The 14718-nt window shown below is 38.9% G+C and overlaps 1 protein-coding gene across 1 annotated transcript; it reads right to left on the reverse strand.

Moving 5' to 3' along the window:
* Nucleotides 1-8832: 8832 nt before the first annotated feature.
* pcdh20 (protocadherin 20) lies at nt 8833-13038 on the reverse strand. Its single transcript, XM_088295262.1, has 2 exons — nt 12881-13038; nt 8833-12722 (listed from the first exon to the last, which is right to left on the reverse strand). The coding sequence occupies exons 1-2, from the start codon at nt 12926-12928 to the stop codon at nt 10104-10106; spliced, it is 2667 nt and encodes an 888-aa protein (XP_088151388.1). The 5' UTR covers nt 12929-13038; the 3' UTR covers nt 8833-10103.
* Between the last annotated feature and the right edge of the window lie 1680 nt (nt 13039-14718).

Here is a 14718-nt window from a genome sequence, read left to right on the forward strand (position 1 = left end):
ACGCCACCAGACTGTTCCAATTTTCATTTCTACCTTCAGTGTCGTAAAATGCATGCTCTATTGGGTCAAGCTCTGGTGATTGACTTGGCCAGTCTAAAACCTTTCCTCTTTTTTTCCCCGTGACAAAGTCCTGTGTTGTGTTGGCAATGTGTTTTGGATCATTGTCTTGATGATAAAGCATCTCCCCATTTGGATGCATCTTTCTGCAACGTGACAGACAAAATGGTTTTAACTTCAGAATTCATTGAGCTGCTACCATCAAGTTATGATGTAATCAATCAAGAATAGTGAGCCCCATTCCAGATGCAGCCATGAAAGTCCAAGTTATGACATGACCTCTACCACGCTTCACAGATGAGCTTGTGTGTTGGATTATAAGCAGATCATTTCTTTCTCCACACCTTTGGCCATTCTATTACTTTGGTCAAGGTAAATCTCCGTCTCATCAGTCCATAAAGGTTTACTCCAAAACTATTATGGCTCATCTCTGTACTTCTTTGCAAAATCCTGCTGATGGTTTGCGTCTTGTAGCATGGCAGGTATATTTCTTCTTTCGTCTTTACTAAGGTTTTATTGATGATGCAACTCATGATGGTGCCAGAGAAATTATTTCTGAAGTCGACAGGCTTGGTCACATGCCAACGATTTTGTGTTTTGAAATCAGTGTTAAAACACGATTCACAATGTTGCCAATGGAATGTATAGTATAGACAAGCATTAATAGTTCCATCCTATTTTACTCTCACTGCTATATTTCATCCTGACTGCTATGCTCCATGAAATAAGCCTTTAAGCATCAAAGCTGCCGTTATGGGCATCTGGTTTGTGTGTTTTAGACACAGAGCTAATATTCCAGCAGGCAGGAGGCATGACAGATCAAACTGTGACTACTTTTACTGATCAAAGGAATGCGAGAATTCTTCCACAGCACAGAGAACAGTCTCTAAGGTGGTTTGTTTGTTTTGTTTTTTATCATTGGGTATGCTTGGTGCAGTGAGTGTAATTAGATGGGGACACCATTCTCCAGCTCTTCTCATATAAAAATAATGGACATGGAAAAAAAGAATTTGTTTCAACCATCTGTGTATGATATAGCCTTTCCTGTTCTGCTTTTTTGAAGTGGCAGATTGACTTAAACAAAACCAGATATTCTCTTTTCTTAGAAGTGTCACTTCCCTATTGGAAAGCTGTGATTCAGTGAAGCCAATAGACGACATTTTCAGTTTTGTTTTACTGTCGTTTTATAATTGTAGTTGTTGCCTCTATTTTCTTATGAACCATGATGCTATTTACTCTTTTTTTTCTACACTTTTCAGTATTCAGCTTCAATGTTACGCTGGTTATCCAGTCGGAGTTTTGAATGGATGTCAATTAGTTTTTTTTTCTCACGTGTATTCAGTAAATCCACTGTTCACTGCTTTGATATCTCATTTACTGCCATTGACGGCTAAAGACGTCAAAGATTTTTTTTTTTTTTTTGCTCAGCTGGTAGTGAATGAGATATTTTCAGATGATAAATCCTAGTATCATCTCATGTCTCCATAGAAGGCCTCTTGGAGATTCACAGCCCTGACATTGTTCAGTTTTTTTTTTTTTTTAAACAGTGACAGGTCACATTTTTAATCTCCTTTGGGTTTGGAAAGTCTTCAAACATAGTGAATGATTTAAAAGATATAGTCAGGGGTGCACATGGACATGAATGATCGGTTTGGAAGGCGATCTCCAACTGCCCCCTTCCCGGCGTTATCTATTATGACCATTTCCAACCTGTGGAGGTCAGCTTTCAGTTAGCTATTTAGAAACTAGCTTTACACGCTAAAATATTCTGCATAGACACCAGCATGGTCTCTGTTTCTGCAATGTCAAAGACTGTACCTCTTGTGTGCTGATTTAAAAAAAAAAAGAGAGAGAGGAGCCGCTTCCATTGTCCACAAGGCCACAAACGCCTGTTTCTAACTGCGCTACTCTGCGAAAATACAAAAAGAAAGAAAACTCGACCCATGTGCACAACACGACTGCGAGACTTGCGCTGATCCAAGTTTCGAAACGTCAATTGAAATCCAGATATGCTGCAAAAAATCGTTTTGCCATGTTGAGCTAAACTGCATCAATAATGGCTGCGACAATTAAGGCATTTTAAGTCAGTGAAAGCTGTTACAAAATTTATAAGAGTCAGAGGGGAAAAAAAAAACTCCAGTCCTAGAGGAAAGCAAACACTGCCCATGCACACCAATTTAGGATTCAGTGTGTCATTTGCACTGATCGCTTTTGTCTGATGAAGCACAGAAGGATTAACCTTTGAACACCGGTGAGTGAAAAAAAAAAGGATTCCACCATAAACAGAATGGATGGGTGTCATGACAATTCTCTACTACTAAGAGGTTTTTCTAACAAGCTTATTTATTTGCCCATTTGTATGCACGTGTGGCTTTTACAGAAGCATATGGTCAAGAGGAAAACAGAAAATAAAAGGGAAATGGGATTTTCATGACAATGTTCTGTGGATGGAAATGGGCTTAATTTTATATCTAATTTTTGCTCTATTTTATATATGCGGTAACATGTCGTCAAATGAACAGACCTGAGGATCAATATGCAAATCTGCAAAGCCTCTAGGCTATGCACAACAACAGTTGAAATTTACCGTAGCACTATTCCAACTTTTCTTCAACTGATCCTGTTCAAAATCTTGAGCCCCATCCTAGTTGAGTTGTGGGCCAAAGGCAGATTACAATCTGCAGAGGTTGTCAGTCACTACGCAGAGAGGACTCGAACCCGACCATCATGAATCTTGCTTTCGTAGAGATTACCGTTTACACCTGACAAAAACAGCAGCCTATTTGTTAAACTCGTTACCTGTATCATTTTTTGTAAGATGTGCCATGTTTAAAACTTAGGCACCGTGACAAACATTCCAACACAATACGCGTCTCTTGGACTACATCTTTATTCTATGATGAGATGTGTGCTGATGAAGATTCAACAATCGGAGCCAGACGCTGTCGGGGGTTAGTAAACAAATCCTTTTGTGTGACACTTTTAATTTGAAGAGTGACTTTATGAACTAGCCTATTGCCATATGGTAGATGAGCACTCTCCATCAGGGAAGCTTGAGACCAACCAAGTCACGTTATATCTTGTTTTTCGTATTTATTTGCGCGTAGACAACACAACAATAATATAATCAATCTCACCCCGCTTTACATCTGTATATAAACCCAGAAAAAAACAAACATAAAGGGAATACAATGAGAGGATGCAAGAAAAACATTTTTAGGTGTGCGTTACAACAACATGTGATCGAGAAGGTGTGTGTGAGGCTTATTGTGTTTGACTTGTCAAACATGTATTTAAAATTACTTAGTGAAGTTGACTGAGCAGAGATTTAAATATATTTGTTACCTAGCTGGGCACCTTTATACCTTATGCAAAACTGACAGAGCTCCATGTGGCAAATTTGGAGATGTAGTTGATTTGCATGTTTGGTATTGAGGTTAAAAAAAAAAAATTGGAGGGCCGTGAAAACGGAGACAGGTCGGTATAAATATGAATATTTAGTATTTATTTATGTTAAAAATTGATAGAATAAAAAATTCAGCTGTATGAAAATCTCCAAGTCGAGTTTTCAGTTTTTTTTTTAGGGTGTTATTCTCTATTTTTCTCAGATCAGATGCAGACCCAAAAAGGATTCAATTAAAAATTAATCATTAATACTCGGCCAGTTGCCAATCAGAATGAGAGAAATAATTTTTCACCAATGTTTCCAAATCATTCCAGAAAATCTGCTGCACTTTTTTCTTTGCCTAATGTGGTGCTCGGACTTTGTTCCTCTTGGCAGAGAGAAAAGATTCCTGAAATGCATGAGCGGCTAATATTAACAAGGACTGCTCATCTAGCACAATAAACTTGGCACGATTCAACAATTCAGCCACACAGTAAGACCATAAACGGCAACTTTCTTATTATTTCTCCCCAGATGGGTCAGATGGAAAAGGGCATCAATGGCTTGTCCGCCTCAGTAGCTCTGTGCTTTACTTCCTGGTCAGTTTGGCTCTTGCTGACATTTGCACATGCTGAACATTGACAGCAATACAGACAAAGTGTGAGGTGAGATCACATTGTAAAACAAAGTCATCTTCTTGGACAGTTCCAAACTTCTTGGGCATGTAGTCAATGCATTTACTAATTCAAATACATGCACTCAACAAAAGCAAAAAAAAAATAAAAAATCACAAAGTAAACAACTGAATCAATCTAAATAATAAAACAAAATCTCATTGGAATGCAGTTGCCATTGAGTGTTTACTGTATATGGTATCGTACTCATATGTGTGCCCACACATTCTCAATAAGAATATTTTATCTGGTTGTCTATTTACGTGCCATGTGATTAACTTATGAGCAGTCCAGGGTGAAGTCTACCGTTCGCTCGCAGTCAGCTGGGTTGCATTATTCTCAAGCGCCCCTCAACTCTCAACCCTTTTAGAGGTTTGAAAATGGATGGATGGAATAGTGTTTCTGGATAAAAGTATTTCAAACCCTACATGTTTATACTGAAGTCAAAGCCAAAATAAATCTGTTAAGCATGTGTGCGGGTTACTGGCATGTACGTCGTTATACTTCAAATAGAAAGATGAGAAGTTAAGGGAATGTGGGATCATGTAAGGTCAAGAATGTGATGATACAGTGGAACATCAATTTATGAATGCTCTTTTTTTTTGCGTGCGATTCAATTTACGTACCTACAAAATGTTCATGGAAACATGACCTCTATATCCTTAAAATTTTCCAAGGATGGTGTTGCATATGTTGTCTGAAGTTCCACTTCTGCATTCATGAGCATCCAATCACAAATCACTGTTGTGATTTTGCCGTCCAAAAATCATTTCATTTTCGTCCCCTCAAAAAAAGAGTGATTTAAGCGTGTATGATAGTTTTCCAAAATGTAGCGGCATTTTTAATTAACGGCTGTTTAATGTCGCGTTATGTCACAAAGCGGAAGTTCCACCTATGTACAATTCATTCAACCAATCACAGATACCAGAAATGGCTGCGGTGAATGAAGACGGGAGCTGGTCCCATTTTGACAGACACGTTGAACTTTTTTCGCAAAGTCAGAAATAAAGAACTAAACAATCAAAATGAGAAAATGCGCTAAAGGGAGTGTTACTGGAAGCGCTTGTCATACAGGAGCAGAAAGCTTTGTGCACTTCCTTTTGTGTTTTGTAACCTCGCTAAATATGTGTTGGGATTTTTAATGGACAGACAAATCAGAAAGCGCTCGCTGGTGGTAACGATAATCAACATATAATACAAATGATGGAAAGTAATTTGTAGATGACCATGTGACATACCACTTTTTTCATTTTTTTATGGAAAAAGACAAAATCATCCATTGATATAGAAGAGAAAATAAACACATTTATGGGATATTCTCTGTGTCATTATGGAAGAAGACTTGTTCAATTCGGAGCTGTACTCCTCGCCCCCATTTTCACCATCCTCTGGTAAAGTTAATGAGCAAGAAATAGTTATTTTTTTTAAGTTTTTTTTCTAATATCTATGTAAAATATTGTGTTTTCAAGTGTTTCATATTGCATTATATATATTTTTTTAATCAAAAAATGGTAACAAAAAAATAACGTATAGTATAACTTGGCGGGAACGGATTGATCGGATTTTAATGGGTAATATTACCTAAATTTTTTAACATTTCAAGTTTCATTGGACTCACGTAACCAATTGAGTTTGTAACAAAAGGTTCCACTGTATATTGTGCCTCACCACCACCTTTGCATGTGTCTGCACGAGTAGGGGTGTGTGTAGGTGTGTGTGCGTGCGTACGTGTGTTTTTGCATGCTGAGGAGGGGAGGTATCATATTTGATATGATAACTTCTGAAATGTGGCCTGCATGTCTTATTCTCAATCAGACCTGGGGCTTTTCATTTTGCATTTATTTGTTTGTTGAATTTCATGGCAGTCAAATTTTCCAATCTCAAAATGGGATCATGCTCGGACAGATAATACAGTGCAGTAATTACTGTCTGTCTACACCATTAACAATTTAATGTAATTTCAGATGGGCATTGCTGGAGAGACAGATGGACAGATAGACGGTACAGAGGGAGGAGGTGTCATTGGGCTATTTATTCAGCTGTTTGTATAATGTATGAACCGGAAACCTTTTACAAGAACCAGCTGTACAAGTTCCCTGTGCAAATTTGTTGTGTTTCTTCAGTACATAAATATGTTCCTGCAGGAAAGGGAGATACTTGTCCTAGAGGTCACAAAGAGCAAAGTCATGCCTCCACTGTCAATTCTGCCTATGCAACGTAGTCTACATGGTCTGAAGATGCATGCTTGTCAGAAGCATTACAGCAGGATGAGGACATGTAGCTGCACAGTATTTATGTTCGTTTGACCCCAGACATGTGGAATAGCGGGCATACGCCATATTCCGAGTGACGTGTTAACGAAGGTAACAACAGTGCCGTATAGTGTCTCGGTGTGTACAATGAATATAATATTCTTTAGCACTCAGTTGATGTCCGTGTATTGCTGGACATAATCTGGAAATAAAGCGTTTTGTTACATTCTGTGGTCACGCTGCCGCATGTATGAATCAAAAGACACTGGCAATCGGGCTAGCCATAGCTAGCGACAAAAGGCTAACACCAATTCATGCCTTTTTGAGTCAGATTATTTCACTCCTTTACTTCGTTATGTTTCAAATTTTCTAACATTTTTTTTTTATTCTCTATATACATTTTAATAGAGATGAACATTTTACTCGCACATTCTAATATTTTCTAACGTGACCATGATAAGAAGTCTGGAGGTGAAAGTCCAATTTTATTCACATCATTTTTAGCACAATATCTTCTTGGGTGGCAATGTAATAATAATTTATTTGAAGTTGTCTCAAAGCGGTTCTTCAGCTTCTTAGACTAAGTACCACCTAAAAAATACGTGGCTCTCTAAATACCGCGGCAATGACCAATAATAAAAATAAAACAACACTTCATAAACAAGCCAAATGTTACATTCCTAAATAAATGTGAAGAATATGATCATGATTTTTTTTTTTTATTACGTTAGGCCAGGATAGAAGGCCTTGACGACCCACCACTGCTAAAAAGTTAATTCGATATATTGTGGGCCAATGTAACATAATACACAGTTTGATCACTCGTTAGCGTTGCAATTAAATGTAGGAAAATGGCAAAAACAATAATTACATTAAAATTATGTACACAAAAAATCCCTTTATATTTGAAAACAAGCTATCCTAAAATATCACATGCAAAATGTATTGAACATAAAAGTTAAAGACAGCGTAAATGTAACAAATGCGCTGTACTTGATTGAAATAAATAAATAAACTACTGTAATGGTTTGCGCAGTTTGAGCATTTAATTCAGTGATTCTTTCACGTACTACTAGAGAGAACCTGCGTACCATAGTAGTAGTCACACTTTGAGAACCACAATCATTGTTCGAATCAAAATACAGCTGAGCCAGGGACTTTGGCCTAGTGACAAAAAGTGATGCTAAATTGAAATTATTTTCAGGGCACCTGTCAGTCGTGGGCCCTAAGAATGGTCATCACTTGTCTCCTCCTCAGGAGCGCAGGTGAAATTAATCATGAGAGGTTTAAAGGGGAAGTCAACCCCCAAAAATTATTTTCAAGAATATTTTTGATGCAGGCTCGCCAGTCCAACCATGGCATTGTGATTTATATTGTTTGTGGAATATGAGTGAACCAACAAAACACACTCATTTTTAACCCTCTCAGGGGACGGCCATTTTGTCACGTCTATTGACTGAAAATGATTCAGGTAATGACCAATCATGACACACCTTTTTTTCTCAAGCTGAGCCGTGATTGGTCATTATCTACGCCATATTAATCACAATGCTATGTTTAGACTAGTGAAGGGGAACATAATTGCAATTATATATATTTTTAAGTCTAAAGAAACTAAAACGGCAAAGGCATGCCGGAACCTATCCCAGCTGTCTTTGGGCAACACTGAACTGGTAATAATAAATATCTGTCAATGACAGAGGTAAATAAATGAAATAAATCAGTTATCAAAACCACAACACTGCCTAAATTGATTTCAAATAGAATGTATTCTCAATTGATTGATTATTGAATCTACTTGGAAGGCATATCAGGACATTTCGCAACACGTCGTACATTTTATTGCACTTTTGTGTCTTTTTGTTTTTACATTTGACATTTTTTGTGTCAAATGAATATCATAGCACAGCCTATTTGTGAAGGGTACAGGGTGGCCAGAGGTGATTACGACGGATTACACTGAGCTGCTCCTGATGTGCTCCGTGCTTACATGACATGCATTGGTGCTGCGATGCTGTTTATAACTTGTGACGCTGCATGTGTGCGCGTGCATGCCCAACACTGGTTTGTTTGCATTTTTCTGTTGTTGTTCGAGCCAAACCCAAGCAATATAAAAAAGATGTGCGGCGCAATCGAGTTCCATACTTGGGAGTGTGCGCAAACGAGTCCCATATAAGTTTCTTTCTTTTACGAATCTAACATTCCAATGATATGTTGTAAAAACAGAGCGAAATAGTCAAGTCATGTTTGTTTTCTTTCTATGCATGACTGGATGTGAACGCCCAAGTGCTCACCTTTGCAGGTGATAACAGCCAAACCGGATTTTCATCTTTGACTTTTTCACCACATTATTTGTGTTGAAGGTTTCTGAAGATGCTTTCTGTGGTATTGTTGATGTTGCATGCATGCATTGCCCAGTTAAGCAAAAACGTCAGACTTGCAAATATGAATCCAAACGCTAATGTATAATAAAATAAAGTACTTTAATATTTACTTTTACTCTCACACTTTGTAAAATTTCACAGACACATTGAGAATTGCACGCTCGTAGAGGACGATTTGTATTATAGAACAAAACAGACCAACTGGATGCATTGGTGCAATGTATGGCGTCATAAGGAGACTTCTGTGTCAATAAAAAAAGCATCTTGCCAATCATGGCACCTGGACAGAACTGCTATAACAGGTTCAACTGCAAAGTTAAACAAAACTTTAAGAGAGAGGCCTCTTGGGTGAGATGTGAAAGCTCAGTCCAAACAGGCCTATAGGTCAGTCCTCACTATGAAATGGATGGATCCAAATTTTCATGGACTTATTAAAAAAAAAAAAAAAAAGAATTTTTTTTAAATCTAGCTTGGTAGACATTATGACAGAGATCTTTTAAATGGCATTCGTGAACAGTGTGCCATTAAATACATTTTGATATTGTGTAGACGCTTACTCAATCTTACATTTGAATACAGAAATACAAAAGGTAATCATTCCTCTTGGTGTGCTACTTCCAAAACAGTCACATTATAAATATTTTTTTTTTTAAAAAAACACCTCTTTTCACATCCATCCAAAAAAAAAAAATTCCTAGTGTGACAGCCATGACAACAATATGTTTGGTTTACAACAGTCATAAAATGATGATCAGCTGTGCCCTATAAAGATGAAATATGTTCATTCAAAATTGCAAAAAAAAAATAAAAGTGTACAATATATACATGACATTTTCAAAACATTCCTCATTTTAATGTTGCGGATGCCGCTACTAACTTTGTTTTCCATTTCTTCACTTTGACATAAATTTGTGAAGTTAGCCATGTTGCAAAGAAAAAAGAAAATTGTGTCTATGGATGAACATACACTCACTCAGCATCACATTTTTGCTAACAGATTTAGATCCAATAAAAGAGCTGAATTAACACTTAATGTTATTTCAGTAGAGCACTGTCATTATACTCACCTGCATGGGATGGATGAAATATTAACACTTCTTAGTATGATGCAGTGAAAATCTACATCACTGAAAACTATACCTATAATAATAAATAACTGATATATTAAATTAAAATTTTCGAAAAATAATCATTTTTGCGGCTATATGTTGGATCTTATTGTGTTCCTAATGAAGTGGCCTCGGATCTTATACAATGAATGTTTCGAACGTTATGACAGACTAAAAATTTACGTCGACTTCTCACAGTGTGTGTTGTAAACATTGGCGTAAACAGATGTGCGGGTATGACATCAAATGTTTGAGACATGTCTCAAATTTCTATTATTAACCTGCACAGAGTCTGTCTTCATTTTCAGAGGTAACTCAGCTTCTGATTTTGTCTTTTGCTTCTGAAATCTTTTTAAGCATATGCAAGCTGTCAGTGTAACCAGGGAGAAGAACAGCCCGATGCATGTCACCGAAAGGGCAATGAGGGCAGGTTTACACGGAAAAATGTCATACCTCTCAGGTCCCTCCTGCAATTGACCAACCTGCCAGGGTCTGTCCTCTATTTCAATATCAGCCTCCCTTGTCAGCAAACTCTGGATGTAGCTTTCATTGCTCACCGTTTCATTCACAAATAAGTTGACCATGACCGTTGAGTAGAGTGGCTCCGGCTGACCATGATCACTGACCTTTACCAGAAGGCTATGGAGACCGCGGTTGCTGAGTTCCCTCTCTAAAGTTATATTTCCCGTTTCTGGGTCAATGGAAAACGACCCCGGCTCCCCTCCCTTTCTTTTAATGATACTATAAGCGATGACGGCATTCATTCCTGTATCGTTATCCACAGCATACACCTCTGTGATGGACGTTCCTGGTAGAGTGTTGGGGAGAACCAACATGTACGACTGATTTGACTGAGGGAAGAGGACAATCGGCGGATTGTCATTGACGTCCAACAGCAGCACGGTCACCATGGTGACGGAGGAGAGCGCGGGTTCCCCACCATCTACGGCTTCAATCCACAGCTGGTATGTACCTTGCTGCTCGCGATCAAGCGAGATCTTGGCCCGTAAGGTGCCTCGGCCCGTGTCTATCATAAAGATGTCACTACCGTTGAGGATGGAAAGGGCCACCCATCCGTTTTCCCCAACATCAGCATCCGTCACTGAGAGCACCCCAATTTCGCCGTAACCAGGGAAGTTCTCAGGGACAAAAAAGGTGAAATCCTTATTGATGAACCGTGGGCTATTGTCATTGCGGTCTTGGACTGCCACCACCACTGTGGCAATCGACTCCCTCCTTGGAGTTCCTTGGTCCACTGCCCTCACAATGAAGCGATACGTTTCCTTCTCCTCACGGTCCAGTGACGTGGTCACACTCAGGATACCTGTCACATGATCCAAAACAAAGATCCCAGGAGCGTCGCCTCCAAGGAGAAAGATGACCTCTCCTCGGACTTCGCTGTCCTGGTCTGTGGCATGCAGCTGCGTGAGATAAGTGTTGGGGGGATTGTTCTCATCAATAGATATCTCCAGCAAAGACTGCTCAAAGACAGGAGCATTGTCATTTTCATCCAAAATCTGCACCTTGAGGAACGTCTTGATGATGAGCCCGTGACTATTTTCCGTAACAATAATGAGCTCATACTCCTGTGTCATTTCATAGTCCAGCGGTTCTGTAGTTTCAAGCAGGAATTCATTCTTGACGAGCTGATACGGTTCAATCCGAAATGGACCGGTACCCTCCAAATGGCAGTCCACCTTTTGACTGCCATCAATGTTTTTGACAGTAAAAAAAGCAATGGGAGAATATACTGGCTCCGATTCCTTAATTGTCACCACACCATCTTTTTCCTGAGCGATGTATCTCGGTATGACTGCCGGGGGACCCATTTGAACTTTGATCAAACGAATAGCAACCGTGGCAACGGCGGGAATACAACCAGGTCCATTGGCCAGAACTGTGAGTTTGTAAAACATGGCTGTACCAGTGTCGATTTTCCCCGCTAGTTTGATCACCCCTGTAGTTCTGTCCAAATGGAACAAGCTTCTAGTCTCCCTTGGCACACGCTCACTGTAAGCATAGCTGATCTGAGCATTTGCATCAAGGTCAGGGTCAAAAGCATGTAGACGAGCCAAATGTGTCCCTTTGGTGGCGTTTCCGTGCAGAGTTACATTCAGGTGTGATTCTGTGAACTGGGGACAGTTATCATTCACGTCTAAAATGACCATTTTTAACGTGGCTGCGCCGAGTAGAGGCGGGGTCCCTCCGTCCTCTGCAATGATGTCTGTGACATATTCAGCTCGGGTCTCTCGGTCCAAGAAATCGGTCACGATGACGAAGGGTGTCAGCTCGCCTCCTTCGTTTTCTTCCACATCCAGCGTGAATACGCCAAAGTCATTCACGAGCCAGTAGGTCTGCACTCCGTGAAGACCCAGGTCCGGGTCGACTGCGGACTGCTCCACCGCGTAGCGAGCGTTGATGGGTGTGTTTTCTGGGATGAATAGAACAATCTCATCCACGGAGAACTTTGGTCTGTTATCGTTGACATCCTCAATGATCATTTTAACTTTGATGAGCTGGAAATATTGCTGAGGAAGCACAAACACATCCAGTGAGAGGAAACATCCATGTGTGTTTGGGTTATGAGGGCAAAGTGTCTCCCTGTCAATCTCGGTCGCAGATGTAAAAAACTCTCCAGTTAGATTGTTGAGTGTCACATACTGTTCACTGAGCCTCCTTTGAGCCACACTGAATAAATAGGGGGGTTCAACTGTTAAATCCAAATTTAAGTCCACTCCAATGGCTCCTATGAAGGTCCCCTTGGGTAATCCTTCCTTTATTCTATAGATGAGTTCTTTTGCTTGACTGAAGGTTGCCAAACAGGACAGAGGGCCGATGCATAGCAAAAGGATGAAAATTCCCTGTAATAAAAAATAATAGAAAGACATTTGAATAATCAAAAAAATCAATAAAGACAGACCAATCTGCATTGTCAGTCATGTTATATCGATAAAATTGTGCATGTTTCCTTGTTAAAGTTCAAAGGCTTCTCAAGTAAAGTATAGAAAATAACACTCACCCATATTTCCCCTCTTTTGCCGAGTCCGGGGAGTTTTCTGTTGACCATATTTATGGTATATCCTATTCCAACTGTTTCCACTTATAGCAGAAGACGTATCATTTGCAATGAGCAAGGCATTTTGAGCCATGCAGATGTCTGCTTAGTCCAAAGCCTACTTTCTGTCTGACTTCAACCACTCATTCATCCCAGGGCTGGCTCAGGACACTCCCACCATATGCAAATCAGTCCCATATGCGAACCAATGAGCCCTAACGGCCACTGAGACATCTGCACTTCACAGATTACCCTTTGCACAGGCTTTTAACATGCATCATCACACGCCCGGCCTTTCTGTACACTCTCATCAACGTAATTTGCAGCATGGGGGTGTCTGCGGTTGCTATAAGAATTGTAAGCAGTAAAAAATCCATACATAAAAGATTGATTTGGTTAAGTATTATTTTAAAGCAAAACCACAAACAAATGTAAGGCAAATGTATTGTGAAATGAATGGGATAGATTGATGTGTTTCTCACGGCCATTTTGTTCATGAAATTAATGGGGAAAAAAATGATCAGAAGGCAGATCTTGGCATCATAAGTAGTGATATGGTCCGATTCTGGATTGAGCCTTTAAATAATTCAGCCCCTTAATCCGCATGTGTTCTAAATGCCAGGCCAGCTGTTTGCTGGGATTGGAAACATACTGCTGAGAGAAAATGATGATTGAAGTCCATTGGAAAAACACACACGCATGCGCGCACACACACACAGACACAAACACACACAACAAAATTTTAATGTATATAATGAATATATATCCCTTTTCCTTCCAACTTTTTTTTAATCCAAGAACGAAACCATAAATCTTTCTTGTAAACACTGTGACTTTACAGTGTACAGCGAAATTTAGTGCAGTTGTTCCAAGACTTGCCTTCGGGTCCTCCCCGAAATCCAATATTTAATTTTCTGTGTAATTACTATTTTATATATATACATATATATATATATATATATATATATATTATTTTTTATTTATTTATTCATTTATTTTTATCATAAAGCAATGATAATTCTGTTTTTAATCAGCCGCAAGAATTTATTTTAATTATTGTGTTGTATTTGACAAATTCTATCTGGCTGGCTGGCCATAGACCTTATTCGGATAGAATAGACAACTGTCTTTTTAAAGTTCTTAATAAAGCAACAATGCATGATCTGCCGTGAAAGTAGACATAAGTTGATCCAAAGAGAGAAAACAGACAATTTAAACACTTGTCAATCCATGCACAGCCGATGCAAAAATGTCCCAGTTCAGTCAATAAAAGCAACTATTTGTTTCCCAGGAAACACATTTAGTTTATAAGAATAATCTGTTTAACTACATATACATTTCACTTAAAGATAATTGTACCGTATAATATTATGTGTAAAGTTTGGCAACTCCTGGGTTAAAAAAAGTACGAGTCAATCCGGCCAAGGGCTTTATTACTTATTTACGTCATTTGATTCTGTGTGAGATGAGGCTGGGTAATCTCTTCCCAGATTTCCGAACAGATGTCTTATCAACGATGGTCTCCTCTTTTAATCAAAGTGCTGCTAAGCTAGCTTGATAGCTGTGACACAACATTGTGGCTGGTAAGATGGATATGAGCGCGCACATTAGCTCTACTAGGGCTCAACAAGCAGCATCAAAAAATTTGAGGCCGGAATTCTTTTGAAAAATGGAAAATGGCAATCCAGTTATTAAAGATAATTAAATGAGTCATTCTTGGTGTGTGAGGACTTTTCAGTGTAATAACTTCTGGAAACAAATTTTGTTTGAGGTTTTTAAAATTAAATCAGATTTATATAACA

This window comes from Idiotropiscis lumnitzeri, chromosome 5 (genome assembly GCF_059441095.1).
Source record: "Idiotropiscis lumnitzeri isolate Australia: NSW breed Sydney's pygmy pipehorse chromosome 5, RoL_Ilum_1.0, whole genome shotgun sequence".
Lineage (NCBI taxonomy): Eukaryota > Metazoa > Chordata > Actinopteri > Syngnathiformes > Syngnathidae > Idiotropiscis > Idiotropiscis lumnitzeri.

What these genes read in the sequence shown, in the direction of transcription:
- pcdh20 (XM_088295262.1), bottom strand. Translation starts at nt 12,928, where the DNA reads ATGGTCAACAGAAAACTCCCCGGACTCGGCAAAAGAGGGGAAATATGG. An exon ending in GCAAAAGAGGGGAAATATGG is followed by an intron (nt 12,723 to 12,880) that starts GTGAGTGTTATT and finishes TTTTTATTACAG; the next exon opens with GGAATTTTCATCCTTTTGCT.